General features: G+C 40.8%; 4 protein-coding genes across 10 annotated transcripts in view; 2 read left to right on the top strand and 2 right to left on the bottom strand.

Moving 5' to 3' along the window:
• The window catches only part of LOC307029421 (gap junction alpha-8 protein-like), a 36,229-nt gene extending 28,533 nt beyond the window's left edge, over window positions 1-7,696 (top strand). For both annotated transcript variants that reach the window (XM_079665390.1, XM_079665389.1), the window contains one exon: window positions 2,904-7,696. In XM_079665390.1, the coding sequence (XP_079521516.1) occupies window positions 6,423-7,670 (1,248 nt within the window). In that variant the 5' untranslated portion in view covers window positions 2,904-6,422 and the 3' untranslated portion in view covers window positions 7,671-7,696. The remainder of the gene's footprint in view (window positions 1-2,903) is intronic.
• LOC307029423 (gap junction alpha-5 protein-like) overlaps window positions 1-27,534 on the bottom strand; it is a 54,328-nt gene extending 26,794 nt beyond the window's left edge. For all 4 annotated transcript variants that reach the window (XM_079665395.1, XM_079665396.1, XM_079665397.1 and 1 more), the window contains exon 1: window positions 27,429-27,534. The gene's annotated coding sequence lies outside the window, so the exon portion shown is untranslated. The remainder of the gene's footprint in view (window positions 1-27,428) is intronic.
• Window positions 7,715-22,275, top strand: LOC307029424 (uncharacterized protein). The gene is made up of 6 exons (XM_079665399.1): window positions 7,715-15,898; window positions 16,208-16,294; window positions 16,508-16,807; window positions 17,176-17,302; window positions 17,413-17,437; window positions 17,568-22,275. The coding sequence occupies exons 2-6, from the start codon at window positions 16,213-16,215 to the stop codon at window positions 17,685-17,687; spliced, it is 654 nt and encodes a 217-aa protein (XP_079521525.1). The 5' UTR covers window positions 7,715-15,898; window positions 16,208-16,212; the 3' UTR covers window positions 17,688-22,275.
• The window catches only part of LOC307029422 (nectin-3), a 46,454-nt gene continuing 40,379 nt past the window's right edge, over window positions 21,466-27,540 (bottom strand). For all 3 annotated transcript variants that reach the window (XM_079665392.1, XM_079665393.1, XM_079665391.1), the window contains exon 8: window positions 21,466-27,534. The gene's annotated coding sequence lies outside the window, so the exon portion shown is untranslated. The remainder of the gene's footprint in view (window positions 27,535-27,540) is intronic.

The raw sequence follows: 27,540 nt of genomic DNA, 5'->3' as shown, positions 1-27,540 counted from the left end.
CTTAAGAAAACTCAAATATCCTATCTCTAAATATTAGAATATCATGAAAAAGTATACTAGTAGGGTGTTCAACGAATCACTTGAATCGTCTAATTAACTCGAAACACCTGCAAGGGTTTCCTGAGCCTTGAAAAACACTCAGCTTGGTTCAGTAAACTAAATCACAAGTATGGGGAAGACTGCTGATCTGACTGCTGTCCAGAGGACCGTCATTGACACCCTCCATCAGGAGGGTAAGACACAAAAAGAAATTTCTCAAAGAGCAAGCTGTTCACAGAGTGCAGTTTCAAAGCACATCCACAAAAAGTCTGTTGGAAGGGGGAAATGTGGCAGGAAACGCTGCACAACCAAGAGAGATGACCGCAGCCTTAACAGCATTGTGAAGAAGAGTCGCTTCCAGAATTTGGGGGAGCTTCAAAGACAGTGGACTGAAGCTGGAGTCCAGGTATCAAAAGTCACTGTTCACAGACGTGTCCGGGAAATGGGCTACAATAGCCGTATTCCCATGGTCAAGCCACTTCTGAACTCAAGACAACGGAAGAGGCGTCTGACTTGGGCTAAGGAAAAGAAGCACTGGACAGTTGCACAGTGGTCCAAAGTCCTCTTTTCAGACGAAAGCAAGTTTTGTATTTCATTTGGAAGTCAAGGCGCCAGAGTCTGGAGAAAGGCTGGAGAGGAGCAAAATCCAAGTTGCTTGAAATCCAGTGTGAAGTTCCCACAGTCAGCGATGGTTTGGGGAGCCATGTCAGCTGCTGGTGTTGGTCCACTGTGTTTCATCAAGCCCAGAGTAAATGCAGCTGTGTACCAGAGATTTTAGAGCACTACATGCTTCCGTCTGCTGAAAAGCTCTATGGAGATGAGGAATTCATTTTCCAGCATGATCTGGCACCTGCCCACAGTGCCAAAACCACCAGTAACTGGTGTACTGACCATGGCATTACTGTCCTCGATTGGCCTGCAAATTCCCCTGACCTGAACCCCATAGAGAATATGTGGGGTATTGTGAAGAAGAAGCTGAAAGACACCAGACCCAACAATGCTAATGAGCTAAAGGCCGCTATTGAAGCATCCTGGGCATCCATAACACCTCAGCAATGCCACAGGCTGATTGCCTCCATGCCACGCCGCATTGATGCAGTAATCCGTGCAAAAGGATTCCCAACCAAGTACTGAGTGCATTAATGGACATTTTCAAATGTTTGATTGTGTTTTGCTGTTATAAATCTTTTTTTTTTACTTGGTCTGAGGAACTATTCTAATTTTTTGAGATAGGATTTTTGAGTTTTCTTAAGCTGTATGCCATAATCAGCAATATTAAAATAATAAAAGGCTTGCAATATTTCAGTTGATTTGTAATGAATCCAGAATGTATGACATTTTTGTTTTTTTAATTGCATTACAGAAAATAAAGAACTTTATCACAATATTCTAATTTTCTGAGACAGTCCTGTATATCGGAATTTCAGTGTTTTATTGCCATTTGTTAGGAAAAAGAAAATGAAGAGTCATTTTAGCTCATTCTTTAATTTGAGGTACTGCCCCAGCTTCTGGATATTCTTAAGCTTAACAATCCTGCTCTATATGAGAATTCACTTTCTGTGGAGAGTTTTTGCTGTCAGCTAAAAATACCTAGCTCATATGATACAGCAGTCTTCCTGAATTACACTCTTTACACTTCATTTGAATACTCTATTGAAGCTGATATTCTGCATCATTGACTCATTAGGGGATTTACAACCAGTGGATTTGCGCCTGTCCTCTTTTGCAAAAGAGAGGTTCAGAAACTTCAAGGCCTCTCAAAATAAGTGTTAATAGTAGTTGTAGCATCAGATGAAAAGAGAAGTCAGAATGATTCCTTGCCTGTCAAAGTGTGTATTCCCTCTCAAAAGGCCCGCACTATCAAAAGCAGCTCAATGAAAGCATGCACAGCAGCAGTGCAAATATGTCATATATGTAACCCCTGTGAGTATGAATAAAGTTTGCGTGCGTTCTTGCAGTTTGGAACGGACAGTTTCCCCTTCGCTGCAGGAATGACTGCAATAAGGATGCGATCCCATAATGTTACCAAATAAGAAGCAACTCTGCAGAGGATTTAAACTACAACATACCCTGTGATATTTTTTGACTGACACTGTAAACATAAATGATTGACTTCAATACTCTTCCTTCTAGGAGATTTCCCTCAGGCAGTGATGGGAGGTGTTAATTGTACCCAAAACAAACCATGTGACATAATCACATCATATTGCTCGATAAAAAAACATGTCCTTAATTGCATTAAATTGATAAGGTCATTACAACAGTAAGATTTCAGTTACTTCCTGTCGCTCAAAGGCCCTGCGAGCAGGAAGCGTGTGGCACCAGAGCCCCGTAGGCAGATCGCTGTACGATATGTTTGTTAGCGTGTTAGCATCCTGATTAACGGCCAGTTGGTGCCCTGCTTCGGAGGTCTAATCTGGCCTTGCGCCTCACTGCACGTGCTCAATAGAGTCCGCACCCTGCATCATGACATCATGTCTTTGTGTGAAATCCCGGTGCCATTCACGGGCCCACCGTAGGGCTTAGCATGCAAGCGTCCTCTATACCAACACACTGCTCTTTAAAGGGAGTCCCCTGGTCCCCCTGCTAAGTGGATACACCCTGATGCCTCCACAGAGTTTGAACATGGCTTCTACCCTCCGACCCACCGGCCCATGTGGCATCCGGGGCAAAGGAGAGCGAGTATTCTGGCTTTTTTGGTTGGAGGACATTTTTATATGAGAAAATATCAATGCTCCTGGATATATGGACACTAGTTATGAACATATACACTGATGCTCCAGGACACCATGTGATTCAGAATGTAGTAAATGATTTGAGGACATTTAACAAGATGGTGCCTCGCACCATTTTTTTTGCTCTAGGATTACATCATGCATTTGTAAAAAAGCTGTGGGATCAGTGAAGCTCATCTCACCAACCAACAGAACAGAGAGCAGACATCAAGAGGTGGACTTTCTAGTTCACCAGCCCAGTGATGTCACCCAGGACAGAGAACGCTATTGGTCGAGAGGCAGCGAGGGTTGGACGCAATAAGATGGGCAGAGTGGAGATATATCCATAAAAGGAGTGATGACTTCTGGATTTATGATTGTTGATTTGAACCATTGATAGATGATACATGGTGGCCTGGAGTGTGAGGTTACTTCCATTGTACATATATATTGAAAAAAATAAAAGATGCTCTATTGCTTTATTTCCCTTTTTATTTATATTTAAATGTTACTATTACCTGTACTTTAACTCAAATCATGTAGCTTTCTTTAAACTGAATGAGGACAGTGGGTCATACCTCCTTGAACTTATATTTGTCCACTTTCACAAGTTTCCCATTGAAGGAAATTCTTGGGAGTTTGAAACAATTGTGGAACCTGGAACTTAGCTTGTGTAATGGGAAATGACTTGTTTGACATATTGTGTGTTCCAGACAGCCTTGTAATCGTTAACTTCCTTCCCTTTTATATGTGGTTTTTCAACAGTGTGGAGATAAGACAAAAAAAAAGTGCACAAAGTGTTGAAATTCATAAAGGTACACGTTATATTTATTAAATATGCACACTTTTGTTAAATTAGATTCAAATAGTATCCTATGTATTGTTTATCACTTATGTTATGATATAAATGTATTCTATTTAATCGTTATAGTATTTAACTCGTTTTTATCTCGTGAAAACACATTTTGACAACCACATCTGCCTGATACAAAAAGCCAAATGTTTCATTTTAAAGTGACATTAGTGTAACAACTCAGACTAAGCAGGCTGTACTGTATACATATTGAAGTATTCCCATAAAGGTAGCAACTTTCAAAACTAAACCACCTGTCTGACCATTTCATTTACAGTATTTTATCAGCAGAGATTTGTCCTCAGTGGGCAGGAGATGTTTAATACTTCTGTTTAAATCTTTTTACCAGAGATGTTTTTATTGGGAAAATTGTATTTTATATCATACATATTTTTGTATTATTTTTATTATAAGTTTGGTACTCCTTCCAGCCTAAATGTTTAATTTAGTTTAAAAAAAAAAAAATGTTTTAGACCTTTCATATATTTAGATATTTTTCAAACATAGGTGTGAAAAGAATTTAAACAAAAATAAAATTAGGTGAAATATGGTAAATATGAGTCACCAGTTAAGAGTTGAACATAAAACAGTAACGACGCTACCTAATACAACCCAATTGGGACCTTTTAAAATTATACACACTATTATTACACATCAGTATAAAATATGATATAAATAGACATTATCAAGCATTATGATTTTATTTAGTATAATGAGCCACAGTTATAGCAAATAACTGAGTTGAACGAAGTTTCATGTTTTTTATATACTGAGAAAAAAAGATATTTAGAGAGTTCTTTAGGCTCTGCAGTAGCTCTCCCTCTGTTCAAACAGCAGTGCTATGATTTTAGAGATCAAAGACTGCTGCTAGATGTTTTTCTTCCCTGAGCCGTGAAAGTTTGACCAACCTCAATAATAGGGAGGTTTCAGCATGCGCTTTCACTCAATGGTTCACATTCTTCACATTCCAGCCAAGTGACACAGATATGATGATACACGCACACATGAACACCGAGGCGGACTCTGTTATCCACCATTTAAAAATGTTAGTTTGATAACACTACTGATTGTCAAGCGATGCTTCTCTGTAAATTAATCCAGATGCTAAATGTTTAAAAGCACGTCAAATGAGATACATGTATTTGTATAACAGCAAAAGCATCTAAATAGTTTAAATACGATTAAAAACAAATAAACGAGAATATATATGAATATTAAAAACTAGTTTGACTGCAAATTAGGATATAGCTCATCAAAGTTAAGAACTGGTATTCTTCCTTTGGCTGTTGAGGTTTACAGATCGAGAAAAACGTTTACACTGCATATCAGAAATCAAATGTGTTTCTTGAGACAGCTCAGTTAATACAGTATCTGGTGTAGGGATGATACAAAATGTGCCACTGTTGCTTTTCATTTTGATATACTAGCTTTCTCTCAATAGCTTTGGAAAGTGGCAAGATGGCCTTTTTCATTAGTATTTACTCTGATTTCTCCAGAGTTACTAAAATATTTTATATGTGAATTGTGTTTTTTTGTTTGTTTGTTTTGACTTCTATAGTATCACTGTGAAGTGCATAGGTCTGGATCATGCTTGTATGTATTTGTGAATGGGTAAATTGAATAAATTAAATAAAATAAGAAATAAATGGCGACCACTTTGTCTTATCAAAACCAGACACTAATTTTCAAGACTAAACATTATTATAGCATCATCTTTTTTTCTTATCCAAAATTGAAATGACCTCCTGCTCTCTGCATTGAGTGGCTGTGTAAACAACATGTCCAAAGTAAATCCAAGAGGACATAAACTCTCCCTCCCCGGGCTGATAGTTTGTCGCTGACCTGCCTCTCTGCTCTAATGTTAGGCATAGCAGTGCAGCTGAAGGCACATCAGATGCTGTTGTTGTTTTATCCAACTTATCTATGCATCTACATACATATGTGTGAGGAAATGCGTGCATGGAGCTGCTCTGCTGTGGACTCGGTGGCCTGTACAGTGTCCATGTTGGTGTGGGAGCCTGAGGCCTGCTCCCATACATCCCCGCTCTGGCTCTGTTGATCCTATTGTCTTCTGCGTCACCACACGTCGCCCGGCAAATAAAGGCCGTCTGGCTCCAAGCTTAAATATTGCAGCAAACTAAAAACCAACCATCAGAGCCGATTCATTCACATCTGCTCAGTGGGGCGACAAGGACGGGGCTTTAGGTGGGAAAGAGGGCAGAACAAAGTTCACTTTTCCCTGCCGGGTGCCAAGAGAACGGGACAGGACTCAACTTCTGCCGGAGCCGCAGCTGTGGCAAGTTGCCCATTTGATTACATTTAACCTATATCATACCTTACAGAAGAAGGGACTGTTTGTCATTTATTGATCTCTTTTCATAGTTTTTTTTATTTGGCCTTTTTGGGTGGATTTTTTAAAAGAGCGAGAGCCAGCTGTTTTTTGGTTTCTCTCTTATTGCTCGAAATAGTAAATTGTGTTTACATTGAATATAAGTAGCCTTCCAAATCAATGCAACGCCCAAATGTTAATGTTTAATCGAGCTTTTGCCCAAAATAAATTGTATCTAAAAAAATTGACGTGAAAACCACTTTTTAAAAGTTTAAAACTTTTTCGGTATAATAATAGAATCACGTATCGTCGAATAAAACTAAGTAAAGAATTTGATTTGACAAGTTTTACTTTTCCTACATTCCTTACTTTTGGCCCTCTCTGTCCCCTCCCTCTCTCTGACCTGCCTGCCCCACCCTCCCTGTTTTTCTCACCCTCTGTGTCCCTTCCTACCCCACCCTTCATTCTGCAGTGCTACGGACCGATCATGGGTGACTGGAGCTTTCTGGGTAATATTTTAGAGGAAGTTAACGAGCACTCTACGGTGATCGGCCGGGTGTGGCTCACGGTGCTCTTCATCTTCCGTATCCTCATCCTGGGCACGGCGGCGGAGTTCGTGTGGGGCGATGAGCAGTCTGACTACGTCTGCAACACACAGCAGCCTGGGTGTGAGAACGTGTGCTACGACGAGGCCTTCCCCATCTCCCACATCCGCCTGTGGGTGCTGCAGATCATCTTTGTTTCCACACCGTCTCTGGTGTACGTGGGTCACGCTGTGCACCATGTCCACATGGAGGAGAAACGAAAAGAGCGTGAGGATGCAGAACTTAGCCGGCAGCAGGAGCTGAGCGAGGAGCGTCTCCCTCTGGCCCCCGACCAGGGGAGTGTCCGCACCACCAAGGAGACCAGCACCAAGGGGAGCAAGAAGTTCAGGCTAGAGGGCACCCTGCTGAGGACCTACATCTGCCACATCATCTTCAAGACACTGTTCGAGGTGGGCTTCGTGGTGGGCCAGTACTTCCTGTATGGCTTCCGCATCCTGCCGCTGTACAAGTGCAGCCGCTGGCCCTGCCCCAACACGGTGGACTGCTTCGTGTCCCGCCCCACGGAGAAGACCGTCTTCATCATCTTCATGTTAGCTGTGGCCTGCGTCTCTCTCTTCCTCAACTTTGTGGAGATCAGTCACCTGGGCCTGAAGAAGATCCGCTTTGTCTTTCGCAAGCCGGCCCCGTCCCCTGCCCTAGGCGAGGGATCGGCCCCGCTGCCGCTACAAGGGAAGAGCCTGCCCCCCCTGGCTGTGCCCTCCCTGCAGAGGGCCAAAGGTTACAGGTTGCTGGAGGAGGAGAAAGTTCCCATTTCTCACCTCTACCCGCTGGCTGAAGTGGGCATGGAGGCTGGCAGAGGGGCCCCACCCTTCCCGGGGCTAGAGGAGAAGGCGGAGGAGGTGGTGCCCATGGGGGTCATCTCCAAGGTGTATGACGAGACTCTGCCCTCCTACGCCCAGACCACGGAGACAGCGGGGGTGACTTTACACGAGGAAGAGGTCGAGGAGGAGCAGCCCAAAGAGGTGAATGCCGAGAGAGTGGAGAAGGTTGTGGATGAGGATGTGGAGGTAGAGGGGGTAACTCCAGCCGAGGTAGAGATGGAGGCCACGGATACGATAGAAGACACCAGACCGCTGAGCCGACTGAGCAAAGCCAGCAGCAGGGCCAGGTCAGACGATCTCACCGTATGAACCCCTGAGAGAGAGCGCATGTACACCTGCACACACCCAATGTTCAGCATAAGAGAGAGCACACACACATTAAACTCAAGACAATGCACACTCTTGAACAAGCAGGTCAAAAACCGATGGATGAAAAACATAATCAACAGGGATAGATTAAAACGTTTAGGACACTGGCATCAATTCAACAAGGCGATACAAAATCTGCGTGTTTGTGATAAAAATGAAATATAAAAAGTAGAGGTTAAAGATGGGAGGAGTAGGTTTTTTATTAAGTGTGTTCTTATATTTAAAAAAATGTGGAAAGGACACATACAGGGGGGAAATGTTTTTACTTGATGAAAATCCATGTTCAATTTTTAGAAACATCTTTTTCTATTGAAAGAGTTTTAATCATATACGATGGAGGATCAGACATTTTTACAGGGGGTTTGAGTAGATAGGGGGAAGAGAGTTATAATATACTTGTGTGTCTGCAAATCAGTAATTTCGCTGTAGTTAGGCACTGACGTTCATTCCCATTCAGACAGCGACATACTGCAAATGCAGCATATGGCTGCACACGACACGGTGAAAGGGCTCTCACATACACAAATAACACAATTAAGCGCCGGTACATTAACAAGTACACAGCTCTTTGGGAAGAGGAAGAAAAGTCAATTTTCAGGTTGAGAAGAGCATACCTTCTTTTGCACATTCAGAGATTTAGACTCTGTGCAAGGCCTTTAACCCTCATAACACCTCATATGCATCCATTTACACAGGATTCTTTAAAGTGAAGAGAGATGTGCATCAACTTCAGAGCATTTCTCTCCTTTCCATGTTTATATACCAGGTAGCACAGCCAGAGCTGAGTTAGTGAGGAAAAACAACAAAAAAGACCACATGTTGAATGTCTTTTTCAATGTGATTCTGCATCTCTTCATTTTAGATTTGCTTATGTGTTGTTTCCTTTAAGTAGAACTGTGATATAAGTTGTCCATGGCAGAGAGCGGGGCTCATTTTGCCCTATCAGAGAATGAACTATAGCAGCGACCTCAGGCCAAATCCTCTCTTTTCGTTCTGTACAAACAGGCGTCCGGGCGATAAAGATCATGCAGCATCAGCACAAAGTATTGTTGGAGGCCAGACAATAAAAGAAACCGCGCTCATCAATGAAAAACAAGCATCCTTGACCCGGCTTTGAAAAAAATCTTTCTACTTGATTTTAAGTGAACATAGCAGGTCTTCACCCCACAAGAAAATAACAAAACTGATGACATGCTTTCCAAATCAAAGACAAACAAACAAATAGGGGCAACTCCCTCTGTACATAACACCCCATCCTATGTCTGATAATGTACATAACAACAGCTGTTTTCAGTTTTGTCGATTTTTAGAGGAATCACAGAGGAATTGTAAAATCCCACGCTGTGGTGTCATGCATTTATCTGAGTAAAGATGAATTTATTTTCAAATCATTGGCAAGTGCTTTAATACAAAAGGTGTTAAGCTTTAAAATATGCCTTAGGTTTATCACCAATCTTACGCTCACATTCTCTGGCTTTGTTTATTCAAACAGCTGCCACTGTATGATTTACTGTGCCTTATCTGTAAATGTAAATTCTCTAATGTTGTAAGATTGTAGCAAGTGCTTATTTTGCTCTGGGACCTCTGAATTTTATGTTTTATTTGCTTTTTTAATTTTCTATTTTAGTTCAATTTTGTATACACCCCAATTAGCACACACATTAAACATGACTTCATTATGCAGCAAAGTAGGCTATTTAAAGTATTGACATTTTAGGCATACAGGTGCATGTTAGCGGACATGAACCCATTCACACAGGAAAGTCTTACACGCATGCCTTTGTATGCACAGACACACACACAGACACTGTGTTGGTTTTGGGGGTATGATCAAATGGCTCTAAAGAAACTCAGAGAGAAGGCAACTTTGACCCCATTGTGACCCCCGATCATCGTTTTGCTTGCTTCCCATGATCCAATGCTGTGAAATCAAAAAGAGCCTTTGAAGAATCAACAAATTGTTGTTAAACACATTTAAACATTTAACAGTTAAAGCATCATGCTGGTCCTTGTGTACGATCGATATCACTGGTAATGTAAGATTTTTTGTATTGTAAGACTGTTGCATTGCCTGTATGTTTGTAAGAAGACATGATTAATCTTTGAAAAGAAAAAAAAAAACTTTTTACTAACTTGTAGTCTTCTTTGCTGATAGATGTGTGGCAGTATCTTTTTTGGAATGTGAACCAACCCAATAAAAAGTCACACGTGGTCAAGAAGTGTTGTGTTGTGTTGTTTCTCAGCAAAGTTAACTCAAACACACACGCATCGCTCACACACACACACACACACACACACACACACACACACACACACACACACACACACACACACACACACACACACACACACACACACACACACACACACACACACACACACACACACACACACACACACACACACACACACACACACACACACACACACACAGAGATAATAATAATAATAATGCAGAGCAAGACTTATAATTAACACAAGGAAGTAACAATGCTGTATAGTCATGGGGTTTTGAACTGTGGCTTTATTAAAGATTGGTAGGAAGAAACATTTATAGGCATTTGCACACAACTCCATGGCAGTTTAGACTTTTTAGGTTTTAATCCATGCACACACTCATACACACAGTGTCCAAAAGTCTATATATTTGTTAATAGAAGCACAGAGATCTTTAAGTTATGTGAAACACACAGTGTAGATATATTTTTGCTGGAAGAAAAAAGTAAAAATGTGTGCAGAGAAATAGCATCAAAATGTGCTTAGACTACCAAAAGTAGTAATACATCATAATTCTTGGTGCATTATTGTGTAAGCATCATTAATATTGCAGTGGGGGACATTTCTTATACTTTTAGGTAAACTCTGTATTAATACATATTAATAATCTCATGTTATCTAAACCTAAAATAATGCATGTTAGGTGTTGTGATTGTATTTTGATGAATTATCAGGTAACTAAAGCAGTCACATACATTTAGTGGAGTATTGGTAGCAGTAGTATACAGGAGTAGTAGTATAAATTACATAGCATAATATAAATCAAAGAAAGTACCTGATAATTCTAACTAAGTACTCAGTTAACTACTTGAGTAATGTACTCAGTTACCTTCCAGCACAGACTTCTACTCATCTGTAGCTCTCTAAAGATGTTGCTATTAACTAGTTTGGTTTTAGGAAATGAGCAAACTGATATTATTTAGTCACAGACAGAAATGATAACATGACAGACGAGCAGTGGTGTAAATTAACTAAGTACATTGTACCCAAGTACTTGAGTACAATGTTGAGGTAGCCGTACATTTCTTTAGTATTTTAATGTTGTTTCTACTTCTACCCTCCTACAATTCAGACGTAAATATTGTACTTTTACTCCACTATATTTATTTAATAGCTTTAGTTATTTTACAGATTTTGATTAATGTTCGGAAATATAATCAACATTTAAATAAGACTTTAGTTTCACCTGGAATAAATCCACAAGCTACCCTGCAGTATAACAAGTCATTAAAACTAGCTGCACCTTTACCAGCTTTGATAACACTTTAATGATCAATAATTATAATCAAAACGTATAATATATATTATTCTGAAATGGGCCAATCTGCATAATGAGTACTTTTACTTTTGGTAATTGGTAGTATATTTTGATGCTAATACTTTTGTACTTTTCCTTGAGTAACCTCTTGAATGCAGGACTTTTACTTGTAACAGAGTATTCCTACAATTTGGTACCTTTAGTTTTACTTAAGGGCATTTCCATTTGATCTAGTCTGCATGTCTTTGGACTGTGGGAGAAATCTAATGTAAGCAAAGGGAGAGCGTTTATTACACTTTGGATTTGTAACAGCGATAACGCATGCTTCACCGGGACTAAAAGTAACAAAAATAAGAGCATAGAGGTTTATTTTGCCTATCGCCACTATGGGGCAGCACTGTAAAACATATTTATATTCCTAGACGAGTCATTCTCGGCTGGTTTTAAAAGTTACAGTTTTTCTCTGAATGCTTGAACACTCCTGGGATCCTTGAAGCACTATCTCTGAAAACATTTAAACTTGTTGCCATGACATTTATCAAGTGCGTCACATCAGGCACGTTATCTGCTCTACACAGAGTTTGCAAAGTAATACACTTAAAGCTGATACCATTAGACTGTCTTTGCTACACTATCTGCAAATTGCACATTCCAAAGCATAAACATGCAAAATAAACAACTAAACAGGTTATTTAGGCACCAATGGAAACCAATATCTATTGCCCTTTTGGTGTTTTATTGATAGTGTATTATGTTTGGAATACACATCAATACTCTGAAAATGTGGACAACTGTGTGTGTAGTTGAGTTCACAATATGTAGCAAACTGCTATGCCCGGCACACAGGAAAAGCAAAAGCCAAAAGCAGCTGCAACATGTAAACTACTGTTGGTGCTTCCTGTGCTTATTCCAATGTTTTTGCGTCTTTATCGACGCAAAAACACAAAAGAGTTAGGGGAATAGTTTGCTTTTAAGAATGTATAGACTTTTCCTCAAGTAGTCTATTCAGAAAAGGAGCACACAGGGACAAAGTAAGATCTAAGCTTTGGGTTATTTTTGTTTCTGGTCGAGCGACAAGTTACACCCTGTGGTCACTGCCCTCTAATCTTTGGTTTGACGCAGCCTTTTTCTTCAAGATTGAGCCTCCAGCAAACTAAATATATTGCTGGAATGTGTCAACTATTGAGTTAATGGAATTTAGCAAAAATGTTAAAACACACTTCACTATGCATGGCCGGAGCACCATCTAAGGTCATTAATGTGAGAGGCCTCTCATGGTGTGTTTTGGAGTTTTGACTCAGTCAACCACAAACTTCTGATGAAGTCATTTCTGAGAAAAGCCCTTGAACCAACCTGTTCTCCATGACCCGCAGGGAACTTTGGGCTGGCATGATAAATCACTTAGACATATCAGCTTCTAAAGGGACACACATATCTATTTCTTTTCTTGTCAAACTAGGGTTGAAAGTTTAGTACATTTCATGTGTATCGGACAATGAAGTGCTGTGCGGTCCATTGGGAGGGAGCAAACGTCTTATGTTCACTGTTCCTTTGTCAAGTAGTATTAATCAAGTAGTAGCTAAGATTTAACTAAATGAAATCACCATATTGTCCAAATTCCATTCCTTTATGTAACAAATGTGTCTTGGATAGATTTATAACTTGAATTCTAAAGTAAAGGCAACACAACATTTTAATAGTTGTTCAATCGTTTTTTTTTTAAATGTATTTGTATTAGATGTGAAAAAAACATTATTATAAAAAAGTACATTTCCTTTTTAAACAGGTTTACTTTAGACATCACGATGGCTGACTCATTATTTCCTGTTAGAGGAAAACATATGATGGTGACAGATGAAAATGTATAAACAGGATGTAGTAATAAACACCGGTTGATAACAGACCCTTCACTTGTTTCACTGCTGCATGGGAGTATGTGAAAGACAGGGACTGAAGTCCGTTCTATAAAAGAGGACTTCGGAGTACTGTGCAAGTGGAAGGATATCGTGATGTTAAACCGACTGAATCAAGACTACAGGCTGTCATTATTCACAATGAAAGGGATCCTTTGAGGTTCTTCTTGAGCTTAGAGGGTGTGTCAAATAAGGAACGCCAGCAGGCCAGTTGCTTGGATACATTCCGAAAAAAAAAAACATGGTGATTAACTGCTGTAATCGTATTTTAAAGGACTGGGTGTCAGCCTGTTGTGACTTGGGTTGTTGACTTCACTGTGGCCTCGCCTGCTTAAGAGTGTCCTGCAGAAACCCCAGACAACCTTGGACAGAGAGCATTACGGTGGAGTGGTGACTTCTTATTGGTGCACTTCAGCTTTTAAAGGGGAACTATCATGCAAAATGCACTTTTTGATGTCTTTTATACATAAATATATGTCCCCGGTGTGTCAGGGAACTCAAGCAGCGTCAGAAAACAAAACCCTCTCTCTTTTCCTCTGTATCCAAATCTCTAAAAACGGGGGTACAACGGAGCTGATCCAGATTTGCGTCCGATATGACGTAATATGGACCCACGGCACTATCAGAAACGTTGCTATCAGAAACAATGCCCAACGTGTATTTGAAGTAATATGGCCTTTGTTTACATTAGCAAGCATCGCTAACACACAGAGCTAAGCTGTACTGGAGAGAGTATGTGTAAAAAAGCAGGAAATAAAAAAAAGAACTCACCTTGTGGTAAACCCGCAGGAGAAAAAGCATTTGAGCTCCATACTGTTTCAGAAATAATCCTTGATGTGGTTTGATACATGATTTGCATTTTCAATGTCTACAGTGTCCGCAAAAATGAAGATGTACTTTTATAAATGTGTAGCTTTTTGGATGTAAAAGAAAAGGAACCTATACAATGTGACCTTTACTGTGTTACAAGTCCAAGTCCTGTATTCACACATAAGATCATTCAAGTATTGAAAAGTATAAGCACCAAAAGTAAAAGTACTCATTATTCAGAATTGTCCATTTCAATCATCATTTTTACTGGATTCTAATTATTCACAATTCATGTGTTCATCATTTTAGTTGGTAAAGGCTGAACTTATTACATTTAGTAACTAAACCAAAATAACTAAAGGTATGAAATAGAATTATTGGAGTAAACAAAAGTACACTTTTCCCTTTAAATTGTAGTGAAATTAAAGTATAAAATGTAGCCCTCAAAACTTCAGCAAATGTAATATATTGTCTTTGAAAAGAAAGGCTCATAAGGTGCTCTTCAACCACAGACACACACGTACAAACACACGTCTCGGTCAGCACGGCCACAGACCCACTGTCACAAGTTAGACACATCTATTATTGTTTGTTTGGTGGCTCATCTAAACTCTCCTGTCATTTCAGATCTCGCCTTCCCCCAGGCTCTTGTAATCAGCTCACTTCCCTCACCTGGTCTTCCCAGCCCTTCCCCTCACCTGTCATTCCCTCATCACTCCACAGTATTTATACCACCTCACTATCACTTGTCCTTTGCCAGATTGTCTTGTCGTTTCCGCCAAGCTCTCCAGTGAGTGTTATTCTCTAGCCTAGATTTTTGTCCTGCCCGGTTTTTGACCCCTGCCTGCCTGTATACGGATCTCGAGTTCCTGCCTGCTTCCTGTCTGGTTTTGGTTACCTGTTTGACGGATTTCCTGGTTTTGACCCTGCCTGTCCCTGACCTGAATAAACTGAACATTGCAAAACACTGGTTGTATCTGAGTCGTGCTATTGGGTTCTGATCTGTACCTGTGATCGTGACACCCACAGCAAAATGAAAATGCAAACGGTCATTTCTGTTTCATTTTCATTTTATGAGTTGATATGATGATATCAATTCAAACGAAAACCACTTAGTTTGCTTTTCTCAATGTCTACAGTGTCCGCAAAAATGAAGATGTACTTTTATAAATGTGTTGCTTTTTGGATGTAAAAGAAAAGGAACCTATACAATGTGACCTTTAGTGTCAATCACTCATGAGCAGGGGTGGACAGAGTAGATATTTTACTTACATTTTAAGGTAAAAGTATTGTAAAAGTACTGTGTTACAAGTTCAAGTTCTGTATTCACACATAAGATCATTCAAGTATTGAAAAGTATAAGCACCAAAAGTAAAAGTACTCATTATTCAGAATTGTCAATTTCAGAAACATATAATTTTTACTGGATTATAATTATTCACAATTCATGTGTTCATCACTTTAGTTGGTAAAAGCTGAACTTATTACATTTAGTAACTAAACCAAAATAACTAAAGGTATGAAATAGAATTATTGGAGTAAACGAAAGTACACTTTTCCCTCTAAATTGTCGTGAAATTAAAGTATAAAATGTAGCCCTCAAAGCTGTACTTCAGCAAATGTACTTAAAGACATCCCCCCATATCCTGTAATACATTGTCTTTCAAAAGAAAGGCTCATAAGGTGCTCTTCAACCTCAGACCCACACGTCATAGTCAGCACGGCCACAGATGCACAGCCATTACTTCCTGTGCTGAAACTATTTCTGGTGTGTAGGAGGTTTAAACCTGACTTCACATGCATGACAGCTACACCGTCGTACAGACACATTTGAGTTCCTTTTATTTTCATATGAATATAGTTTACTATTTGTTGCCTTCGTAGCCTTCAGATGTAGATACTCACTGCAGGTAAGTCAGTAGTTACTTTACAGGACGTTTGATTCTTACCAGCAGTCTAATCTATTAGGAGAATATGTAACCGCTGTATTATTTTGACACTGTAACACAAATTGGGTTATTATTTTAATTTTCTTTGCCTGTCTGTGATGTATTGATTTGAATTGTTACCTCTTTTGGCCAGAGCACTTAGGAAACGTTTTGTAATGTCAGCGAGGTATACTTTTCTACATACAGCAATAGGCAACATACCATTGGTTATATTTCCACATTACATACACATTAACATGATGTTGATAGTGAAATTATCTTTGTTTTAAGGTGTGATGGAGGATTTTTCTAAATATTTGGGTATCAACTGGACCTTTTTTCTGACTTGTTGCATGTTCTGGATTTTCTCAACAGCAGGTAAAAAATCACTTAGAACACCCTCGCGCTGACTTTTTGAAAAGTACAGGAGTAGTTTGAAATTGTTTAAAGTTTCTTTATTAGATCTATACCAATTCTATGTTTGTACATGTATCTCTTGGCAATAAAATGAATTAACATATGTACCAAAATATTGCTCACACGGTTCGAGTTAACATATAAACATTGGTCTACATTTGATGATGTTCACAGAAGGAAACAAGATCTCAAGGGAGGTGGGCAGCCCAGCGATCCTGCACTGTAACATCAGTTCAAACAGCACGCTCAATCAGCTGACATGGAAGATGAACAGCGTACCCCTTTTCAGTTTCTTGCCAAAGGAAAGTTTACACAAGAGTGAAGAAGCTAAACGACTGAACATTAATATGTCAGAGAGCCAGCCGTACGCCCTGGTCATAGAAAGAGTCCAGAAATCTCACGAAGGGAACTACACCTGTGAGATCAGCACGGTGATGGGAGTTGAAGAATGTAAATGGGAACTGAAAATCACTGGTGAGCTAATAACTCTTAAATTATAAGGACAGACTGTATAAGTAACCCTTAAGGAAAGATCAAAGGAAATAGGATGTAAACAGGAACAGGGGGAATGTTGGATTTTAAACAGAGACAACCATTGTATGCTACTACTACTAGATAGAGTTGCTTTTACACATTTTCTGAGATTTTGATTGTCGATTTTGAAGTATTTCCTTCAATGCACACGATATTAGAAATGTAATGCCATGAGTCGCAACCACAGCCTCAACTTCCTTTATGAAACAATGATGTCACACTCACAGAATCACCCTGTCTTTCCATTGAGCTAAATGTAACTGCATATTAGACTCATAATAACTTTAATACCGTTTTTATTCCCCCAGAGGAAGCGGTACCTGGAAATCCAAACAAGCTGATGATTGTTGCGGCAGTTGTTGTCCCTTGTGTGTGTTGCTTGATTTTTATACTGGCTTTAATCATTCTGTATAGATGTCATAAACAACGTGCAGAGTAAGTTGCATCCAGTACTTATTTATTTAACATCTTAAAACGTACCCACAAATGTTTGGGGTTAATGGCATTATACTCTAACGCATAAACAAAATGTCTTTCTCTTTCAGGAACTGTTCTCGCACCTCAGAAATGGTAAATTATTTGTCATTAGGATTATTCACTGTTATGCAATACGTTTTGAAGAGATACTGACATTAAAATGAGCTGCAGTTGTACTGGAAGACAAAACGTAAATGACTTTGGTCCTTTTTTTCTTTAACAGCAGCCAGAAGAAGTTATTTATGAAAACTGTCTGGAAAATGATGTCATACAACAACAACATGGCAATATTCAGCCTCTCCCTTTCAAGACTAGGTCTAGACAAGGAGGGGTTCAGTACTGAGCAGGTAGAGGACCGTCTATTTTTAGAGTCTTTTTGTTGAAAACATGTGCTGTTTCTCTAAATGAAGGCAGAAGATGAAAACAATGTGCCAGAAGACGCTACAGCACTGTGGATCTGAGGGAAACAACACCTTCTACCCATCCTTTTTTGTTTTTTTTACCTTTATTTAACCAGGATTGGTCTCATTGAGATTAAAAATCTATTTTTCAAGAGTGTCCTGGCCCAAGAATGGTTACAGCTCAGTTACAGACCATTTTAAAACACACAATCACAACACAGTCATACACCAAGTTTATCCAAAGCATTTACAGACGCAGTGGCCTGCTTCAAGGTCAGTAAGTAGCTTTTAGTCTGTTTAAAGAAAGCAGCTCTCTGAGTTTCAGCCCAGTTTGAGGCTGGTTCCATGCTTCAGGAGTGGCGTAACTGAACGCCCTCTTCCCCAGTTCACAATCAGATTTAGGGGGACCAAATGATGGAATGCCTGTTAGAATAGCGTACCTGTATTAAGTGTTACAAAAACCACAGAAAAAAACTATTTATCTACTTTTTGTAACAGTTGCTCACTTTGTATAACCATAATATATACACATACATGTCCTTCTTTTTATGCATTTGTGTTATATGTTAATATAGTATGCTGTTGTTATGGTTTGCCATCAGTATTGAATTCCTAATATTTCTTGTATATTAATCTTGTGCTGTCTATAAAATTGTGAATTCTAACATTATTTGGGGCGAGGCTTAAAAAAAAAGAAGCCCAGTAGGTTTTCTGCCTTTTCCTGTACTGTATATTATTCAACTGTTATGTTTTTACCTTATGTTGAACATTTTGAATGTAGTTCATTAAAGGTACATTGCTACCAAAAAGACTATCGGGAGTTCAGCAGATAGATGTGAATACAAAGAAAACTGTTGAAAAAATGATTGATGAGGATACCAAAGGGAGTCCTGAAGAGCAGCTAAGCTTCAACAGCTCACACACATATCCCATGAAGCTTAGATTCTCTGTACGCTTCTGTAGATAATGGTAGTAAAGCTTAAGGGAGTTTACCGGTCATGTGATACTGCGACCACAAGATCACCATGCGTGACTCAATGTCGTCTGTTATTACCATGTCTGGCTCTTTAATAACCATTTATATGAAACGCCCAAATTCCAGGCTTTTAAGTCGCCTCTGAGTTTTTTTCTTGTACTGGGTCCCAGTTTGGTTTCTACTGCACAGCACCACAACAACACAAAGTACCACCTGGAATTTTGCACATTTACATCCTGCCACTGGTTTCCTTTGTTCTGTCGTTGACAGCTGGAGGCGGTAATGTGTCGAATAAACAACTGAAGTGGAAGACTGTTAGCAAGTCAGCATGGAGGAAAGATTAAAATTAAGTAGAACATGAGCTTTGAAAATTACTATTGAAATATGTGAGTGACACGATCAATGTTCATGCAGTTATTGTAATAACATTACACAAATATGAATCTCTGCTTTAAGAGTTTTAATTTATTTTCGCACCACAGTGTCACACTTATTGAAATGGAAGGGGACCTATTGTACAAAATCCAGTTGTTCATGTCTTTTACACATAAACATGTGTCCCCTCTGTGTAAAGAGATTCTGAAAGTTTCAGGAAAAAGATTCTCTCTCTTTTTGTCCTGATCCATTTATATAAAAACCTGTCTGAAAATGAGCTGATCAGATTTTGGCAAACTTTATGTCATAACGATGTTTTGGCTTGTGTAACCATTAGCCAATAACCAGCCAAGGTAACACCCGCCCACCTTATCACCTGATTCTCCTCCTAGAGCACTATTGTGTTATTTTCAACCAAATATCTCTCAGAGGGGCGTGGGGAGTGGCTCCTTATTTTCATCTAAAGTAAAAGATAGAGAATGAGCACTTTTGAAACAGGGCTGAAACAGAGGGGTTTATGGGATGCTGCAATCAGGGTAGGAATTTCACAGCGGCTATGATGGCCATGGCCGTCGTTGCCAGTCGGTCTGGCCATTAAGCCCCGAAAATAATTGTACGTCCTACGGCCACAGTGGCCTTTGTGCCCCTCACACTGTTAATATATCGAAGTTGCTTTAAAAGCGTCAAAGCAGTGGTCTGGTCTCTGAACTGCATTATGCTGCGTTCACACCGGACGCTCTAATGGCTATAGTCTCAACGCAGCTGTCAGCTGTGTTTACTCCTGTCATTAGGCGCGTTCACACCGGAGTACTTATCCCCGTACTTTTCCCGTTTAGTTCCGATAGTGCCTCGAATTTTGCGTTCACACCAAAAAGAGTACTTTAGTTCCGAGAACTTTTACCCCCATTTGTAGTGCCTGCTAGAGAGGTGGTACTATCCTGGGGAGAAAAAGTACCAATTTCGATTGGCTGGGCGAATTGCAAACCACACCCCGTAATACTCTGAAACGTTTTGTGAAACCGCCATTGTATTTGCTGGCATTAGAATTATTAGCATTAGCCCGAGCACCAACGGAGAGAGAATAACTTATGGCAACACAAAAAAAAACATGGGAGCGGTGGAGTGATGAGGAGTTGTCAGCGTTCTGGCGATTTACTCGGAAGGCTTCAGTAGAAGCTGCTGGGAGCACCAGCAGCTTCTACTGAAGCCAGTCCCTAACTCCGGGGACTTCGGGTGGCAGTATACGCCGTGAAGTGGGAAATCACTAGTAGCACCAAAGTCCCAACTTGTAAGCTTTTTGATGAACTAGTGGCCCTCTGACCGCACTAGTGACACTAAAAGTCTTACAAGTTAACTAGTGCGCTGAAAAAGCTCTGAAATGTTAACTTACGAAAAAGAAGCATAACTAGTTAAAGGTGGGGTAGGTAATTTTGGAGAAACCAGCTCGAGTGCGCTAGAATTTGAAAATACACAGCCGGAAAAAATCTGCCACTTCCTTACAGAGCCCCTCCTCCAACACACACGAACGTGCACATGACCAATGAGGGCACGAGATAAGTTTGGGCACAGATGGAAGGCTGACAGGCAGGTAGGCCATCCTGTTATTTTAACCGGGCCGGCTAAAATGATTGGTCGTGCTTTTTACAGTAAATAAAAGTAAACATCGGCTTCCACAGATGACATTTTTTTAATGGATTTTTTGTCAAAGCATTTAAGATATTCATTGCTATCGGGATGTTAAGAGCATTCCATGGAATATAACAAAAAGTGTATCTCGAGCTGGTTTCTCAAACTTACCTACCCCACCTTTAACTAGTGGCATACATTTTTCTGCACTAGTTAACTAGTAACACCCAGAATCAATCACTAGTTAACTAGTAAATGCAAAAGGTTCACTAGTTAACACCTCTTTTGACCTTAGTGGGGCTCAAAATGTCTACACGTTGACTAGTGAACCCTTTGCCCTTTACTAGTTAACTAGTGAGATACATTGAAATGTAACTAGTGAGGCTTAAAATGTTCACTAGTAGTACTAGTGGGTTTCAAATGTGCACTAGTCACACTGACTAGATGCACAGAATGCTAATGAGGAGGAGGGGAAAGAATGCATCGAGGTCTCCTATTGGCCCTAAGCTATAGAGCCAAGCCTGGCTGCAATGCATGATCTGTTTGGTATTTCGAGCAAAACACTTCAGAGACATGTTTTGTATATATCTGAGACCTATAAGATGTTGATGAAAAACAGTATAATAGGGGACCTTGTGCTTTTTAGGAATAGAAAAGTTCCTTTGTATGACACTTACACAGGAGGTATTTAACTGTACACTGTATCCCAAAACTGTGTACCCACTAAATACAGAAATATTCGAGGGATTTGTAAAGTTTATTTCCATACAGGTTTAAAGAAAGGTATATGACACTCTGAACATTGACTTAAGGCAAAACAGATAATGGTAAACAGCAAATGATCAAAATATTTGGATCTGGCACTTTTCTTAACTACTACTAATGTTACTTCAAAATAACAAAATAACAAAAATTAAAGTATAATCATGCACATCTAAAAATATTAAAGGTAAGTGAATCACAAACAGCAACTGAAATAGTAAAATGTGTATAAAACGTAAAGCCGATATTCTATAATGAGAAGGAAAAGGGAAATAGCTGCCTTAGTACATAAAAATTACACTTTTATTTGCACACACAATACTACAACCCCCCCCCTCCAAAAACAAAACTTCTCATAATGAACATATCGATCATCATAAATAACTTGACCAACGAACATAGCTTTAGTTTACGCTCATATAGAGCAGAGTGCATTCATTTAGTAGCTTAATTATATACTTCATATTTTTATTTAATAAAGGTTTCCGTATTTAATGTCTTTGACACGGTTCAGATGTATTTCTTACAAAATACAAAACATTTTTGATTTACACACGAATAATTTACATTTTCAATTCAAATAAGAGTGAATATGTGTGCAAGAAATAGGGGGAATTAAGTAGATCGGATTTATTGTTCCTCTCCTCCAAACATTTGTTTTGTCAAAATAAGCGCTGTGTAGCAAAGTTTGAGGAATAAGGAAAAACAAAATAACCCATAACCCAAAATAGAAAAGAAGACACTCAGGATAAACATATTAAAAACACACGTGTAACTACATCGAAGAAGGATATATTTAACTAAACATGAGTAAAATCTTGGACTATTAATCTAAGGACGAAAACTAGTCTAAAATGAAATCTAGGAATATTTTTTTTGTCACTAGTGTGAGAAATACCATGAGCTTGGTATTGTGTGAAATGTGTGGACAGCAATTTGATGAATTTAAATACAAATAACATTGGCATATATTCAAAATCCACAGGAGATGAAGCCTTAAGGACTTTCTATGTTTGTAACGGATAGGTTTTAATAGAACAATAAGATATCGCTACATCTGCTGCGCATTTTAACACAGGATGTAGGCCAAAGGTTATCATTTTAAGATGGAGAACAAGATGGAGGATAAATCAGAGGCCGGTTCATGTATGTCCCTTGGACTACTTTTATGTAAAGGTGTAGGAGCCGCATTTAAGTTTATTTTGTTTTGATTTATTTGGAACCTTTATTAATGCATTTTTCTGTTTCAGTGAGAGGTGTGCTTTGCTCAGGTGAAGGGGGCGGGGCTAAAGCTTTAAGTTAGAGGTGCGGTGTGTGACGGGAGAGCAGCAGGCAGCAGCAATACCGTCGTTGACACGCAGACGCAACCTTATGCTTAGTAAAAGACAGATTATTAGGATCTGCTGTTTAAGTTTATGTTACATACTGTTTTCCTATTTTGTTTTATGTTTGCTGGAAATAAACGTTGAAAAGCAACCGAAACGCCCAGTGGATTTTGTACAGCGAGTCTGACACTCAAGTCTCCTCTCGAGTTCCCTCTCAAGTCCCTACCCAATGTCCTGGTTCGTTGGAGGTTCCGCTGGGGGTCCTGCCAACCCTATGTCCTGTGCCGTTGGAGGCCCCGCCGACTACTGTTCTGCCAGGGGTCCTGCCAACCCTATGCCCTGTGCCGTTGGAGGCCCCGCCGACTACCCTTCTGCCGGGGGTCCTGCCAATCCTATGTTCTGTGCCGTTGGAAGCCCCGCCAACTACCCTTCTGCCGGGGGTCCTGCCAACCCTATGCCCTGTGCCGTTGGAGGTCCCGCCAACTGCTCTTCTGCCGGGGTTCCTGCCAACCCTATGTCCTGTCCTGTTTCGGGTCTCATCGACACCAGCCCTTGCTCCGTCGTGGGTTCCACTGACACCAGCCCAGGTTCCGTCCAGGGTCTCGTCTACGCCTGACCCGCCAGGGGTTCCACCAGCTCCTGCCCATCCTTATGCCCGGCCTCCTGAGTTCCCAGCGGCTTTCGCCCTAGAGCCCGGTCTCCTGAGTTCCCCAGCCGAGGACTTCACCATGAACTCTGCCTTGCCCCCGGACCGTCCGCCCGAGAACTCAACCATGAACTCTGCCTTGCCCCCGGGCCGTCCGCTCGAGAACTCCATCATGGGCTCTGCCTTGCCCCCGGGCCATCCGCCCGAGGACTCCATTATGAACTCTGCTTTCCCCCCGGGCCGTCCGCCCGAGAGCTCCATTGTGAGGCTGACCGTTGAGCGGCCCGACCAAGCAAGGAGGCAGAGGCAGAACGTCCAAAAATATAACCCGAATTGGGCATTTATTAAAATCATGTGCACACATTTCACAGCCTTAATCCTGCTGTTCTCCGTGAACACATCCTGCAGCCACAAAGATCTCACACCCACCCCCTTCCTAACAAAACACAGCACCTAAATACACACACAGACTAACAAGACACAGGTCGGGGGGAGGAGCAAACACAGGGCACCAGGTGAACACAATTGGGTAATCAGCAGGAGGGAACACAGAGACGACCGGAAACAACAGACAAGATGAGGAAAGGGGAAGTTGTCTTCAATATACCTATTAAAACAATGATTAGCCTATATAAACATGTCCACGTGAGCTCTGGCGTCTTGTCGTTACATTCCCCCCCTCTTCTCCTAAAGCGCACAGTACCTCAATTCTCATGTACCCGAGATAGACAGTCTGCCACCAAGTTGGCTTTCTTCAAGTCCTTGAGTGTCTAGAACGGACATAATAGATTCCTCCCCTGAGACTATGGACACACTAGATCCCTCCCTTGAGGCTATGGACCTAATATATCCCTCCCTGAGGCCATGGACCCAATGTATCCCTCCCCTGATCGCGGCAACGGCACCCAGCTCTGTCCTCCTCCGACTCCTCCTTCAATTCTGTCACCCGGGCCTGCCCTCCCTCCAAACTCGAGGTGCACGTTCCTCCTGCTTGTCTCTCGTCTCCTCCTGCTTGTCTCGCGTCTCCTCCTGCTTGTCTCGCGTCTCCTGCTGCTTCAGCCGCCGTGGCCCGCTGGTCAGTTCCAGGCATAGCCACCCCCAGCCGCGGTTCCTCTCTTTGGTCCCTCTTCTTTCCTCTCGTCAATTTTACCTCCTCACTTGGTCAATCACACTTCTGACACCACACTCACCCCCTTCCTAACAAGACACAGCACATAAATACACACACAGACTAACAAGACACAGGTGGGGGGGAGGAGCAAACACAGGGCACCAGGTGAACACAATTGGGTAATCAGCAGGAGGGAGCACAGAGACGACCGGAAACAACAGACAAGATGGGGAAAGGGGAAGTTGTCGTCAATATACCTATTAAAACAATGATTAGCCTATATAAACATGTCCACGTGAGCTCTGGCGTCTCGTCGTTACATCCATCATGGACTCTGCCTTGCCCCCGGGCCATCCGCTCGAGAACTCCATCATGGGCTCTGCCATGCTCCCGGGTCGTCCGCCCGAGGACTCCATTATGAACTCTGCCTTGCCCCCGGGCTGTCCGCCCGAGACACCCATCATGGACTCTGCCTTGCCCCTGGGTCGTCCGCCCGAGACACCCATCATGGACTCTGCCTTGCCCCTGGGTCGTCCGCCTGAGACACCCATCATGGACTGTGCTTTGCCTTTGGGTTGTCGTCCCGAACCCGTCCTCCGGACCCCCTCCACCCACCCTTTTTGGATTTTGGATTGTTTTTGTACGTCTGGAATCTGTCCCTTGAGGGGGGGGGGGTTCTGTCACGATTCTTGTGTTGTCACGTTTTTAGTTTTGTGTGTCTGGTAGTGGGTGTTTTGCTTTTCTCCTTGTCATGTTTTCCTCCCTGTGTATTGTCTGGTCTTTCTCCCCGTGTTTTCCTGTCTGTCGTTAGTAGCCCTGGTGTGTCTAATTTCCTGATTGTTTTCACCTGTCACCCCTTCTGTGTCTCCTGTGCTCATCAGTGTCAGCCCCGCCCCTGATTGTTCCCACCTGTGTCTTGTTACCCTGTGTTTAAATTCCGCTGTCTCCCAGTGTTCAGTGTCAGTTCGTTTTTGTCTATTGCCATGGTCAGATCTTTGCTCTTGTCTTTTTCCATGGTCAGATCTTTGCTCTTGTCTTTTGCCACAGTCAGGTCCTTCAGTCCCTCAGTCTATGCTCTCTATGTGCTCTTGTGAAAGTTTTGATCCTCATTACGTGAGCGTTTTCATTTTGTTCTCCATTTTTGTAGAGACCATTTTTTGTTGTTCATTTTTGCTGTTCTTGAAACAATTAAGTATCTTACAGATACTTTACCTCTGTCCCCCGGGTCGTGCAATTGGGTCCTACCTCCTATGTCTCTGAGTTCCTAACACAGGCCCAAGCTCTACATGTGGCCAAGAACAATAACTTTTGAGGTATCGAGCTACAAGACAAACTTTTGGGGATTTTGGCCACTACAAAAGGAATGTTGTAAATTTTAAATGCTTAACTAAGGAAACCTTTTTTTTTTTTTTACATTTTTGAAACTTAACATAACCTGTACAACCCAAGTAACCTCCCAGTACAATGTATGCTAACATGATGGCTTTAATGATTTGAATAAGAGCCAAACAAACACTTTATACTTTGTTTAACTGATAATTATCAAATATATTTAGGAGATGAAGATGCAGTGCAACTTTATCAATAATATAATAATGTTTTTCTACAGTTTTCGTAAGGCAGCTCTTCATTTTGACCTTCACTGAACTTAAAACATCATTCATTCCTTTTTTGCTGACTTTGGGGTCTTTCTGTTTTAGGCTTGTTTACCCATAACATTGGAGGATGCTATACACCTATTCAAAGATAACAAAGAGTGTGGCTGACTTAAACACAACTAAAACATTGTCAGAGCGACAGTTCCAAAGCAGAGCAAACGTTTTAGCACTCAGTAGATAATCGTAGTAGTCAAAAATTCCATGAAATGTGATGGTGCTTAGAAGTTCAGCAGCTCACAGATAAGGCTGTGTTTAATGTGATAGCGGCTTTAGAGCATTGATCCAATCGATCTTGAGCAGATAAATAAAAATGTTTAAGCTAGGGGTTGGTTCAAATAGAATCAGGGGTTTAGAATGTAACACGTTCTTCTGTAACATCTCAACACTGACGGTATTCTCTTACATACTGTATGCATGTGGTATAGGGAAAACGCATCATTAAATAGACTGTTTGTCAGGAAAGATTGGTCTGTCTGTTACCTGCAACATTGTAAACACAAAAACAACACATCAAGTCCAGCTTAGTAAAATATTTTAAATAAATTAAGAAATAGTATTGAAATTTCTCAGCAATATTTAGTTTGGCCTGTTGGGTTGTTTCTTGTGTGGTTGTAAACACTCTTTATAATCCTCTGCTTTGAGCAACAGTGAAACGAGCAGTGTGAAGGATTAAGGGGGATCCAATAGGAGAGATTGATTATAGTATCCAAGTTCTCATTGGTGTAACCTGAAATTAAGAACTGTTTTTTGTTTGCCTAGAATGAGCCTCTTATGAGTCTGTCATTTCTCTACAGTGGCCCAGAACAGATGCAACAAACTCTGGCTGTAGAGAGCCTTCATGCTTTGCATATCAACTGAGAGCCACTGCAGATTGTGAAAGCTATGTGTGGGGAGAAAACCAGAAGGGAAGTATCGTGGCAGTTACAGCCGTTACTGATAGTGCAGCCTCTCAACATTAAAGCCAGATGTCAGATAACACTGATGCACGATGCTTGCGCTAATCGGTCATGCAAACTTTCCATTTCATTCAGCCATAGAAAGTAAACATTAATTGAAGCTTCCACTTTTTAGCTTGAAAAATACTTTCACTACATACATTTCCCATATCACTTCTTCTTTTGGGAAAAACTTCATCTATTTACTTAGAAATAAACCAAATATAATTGTAAAGGCTGTTATCATAGGACATTACAATACAAAGCACCTGGACAGCTGCACCTGCTCCCTAACGGCTGAGTCAGGAGGGAAACAAGCCGAGGAGAGTCCATCTGCACTCCACCCTGCTACTCCCATGGACTTCAGGAAGATCCCTGTGG

This window comes from Notothenia rossii (genome assembly GCF_949606895.1).
Source record: "Notothenia rossii genome assembly, chromosome: 2".
In the NCBI taxonomy this organism is placed as follows: Eukaryota; Metazoa; Chordata; class Actinopteri; order Perciformes; family Nototheniidae; genus Notothenia; species Notothenia rossii.
Note: the sequence above shows the minus strand (reverse complement) of the source record. Positions and strands in the feature narration are given on the sequence as shown.

Coding starts and splice junctions, on each gene's coding strand:
- LOC307029424 (XM_079665399.1), top strand. CDS start 16,213: ATGGAGGATTTTTCTAAATATTTGGGTATCAACTGGACCTTTTTTCTG. Junction 16,295..16,507: donor CTGGATTTTCTCAACAGCAG/GTAAAAAATCAC, acceptor TGATGTTCACAG/AAGGAAACAAGATCTCAAGG. Junction 17,438..17,567: donor GTTCTCGCACCTCAGAAATG/GTAAATTATTTG, acceptor TTTCTTTAACAG/CAGCCAGAAGAAGTTATTTA.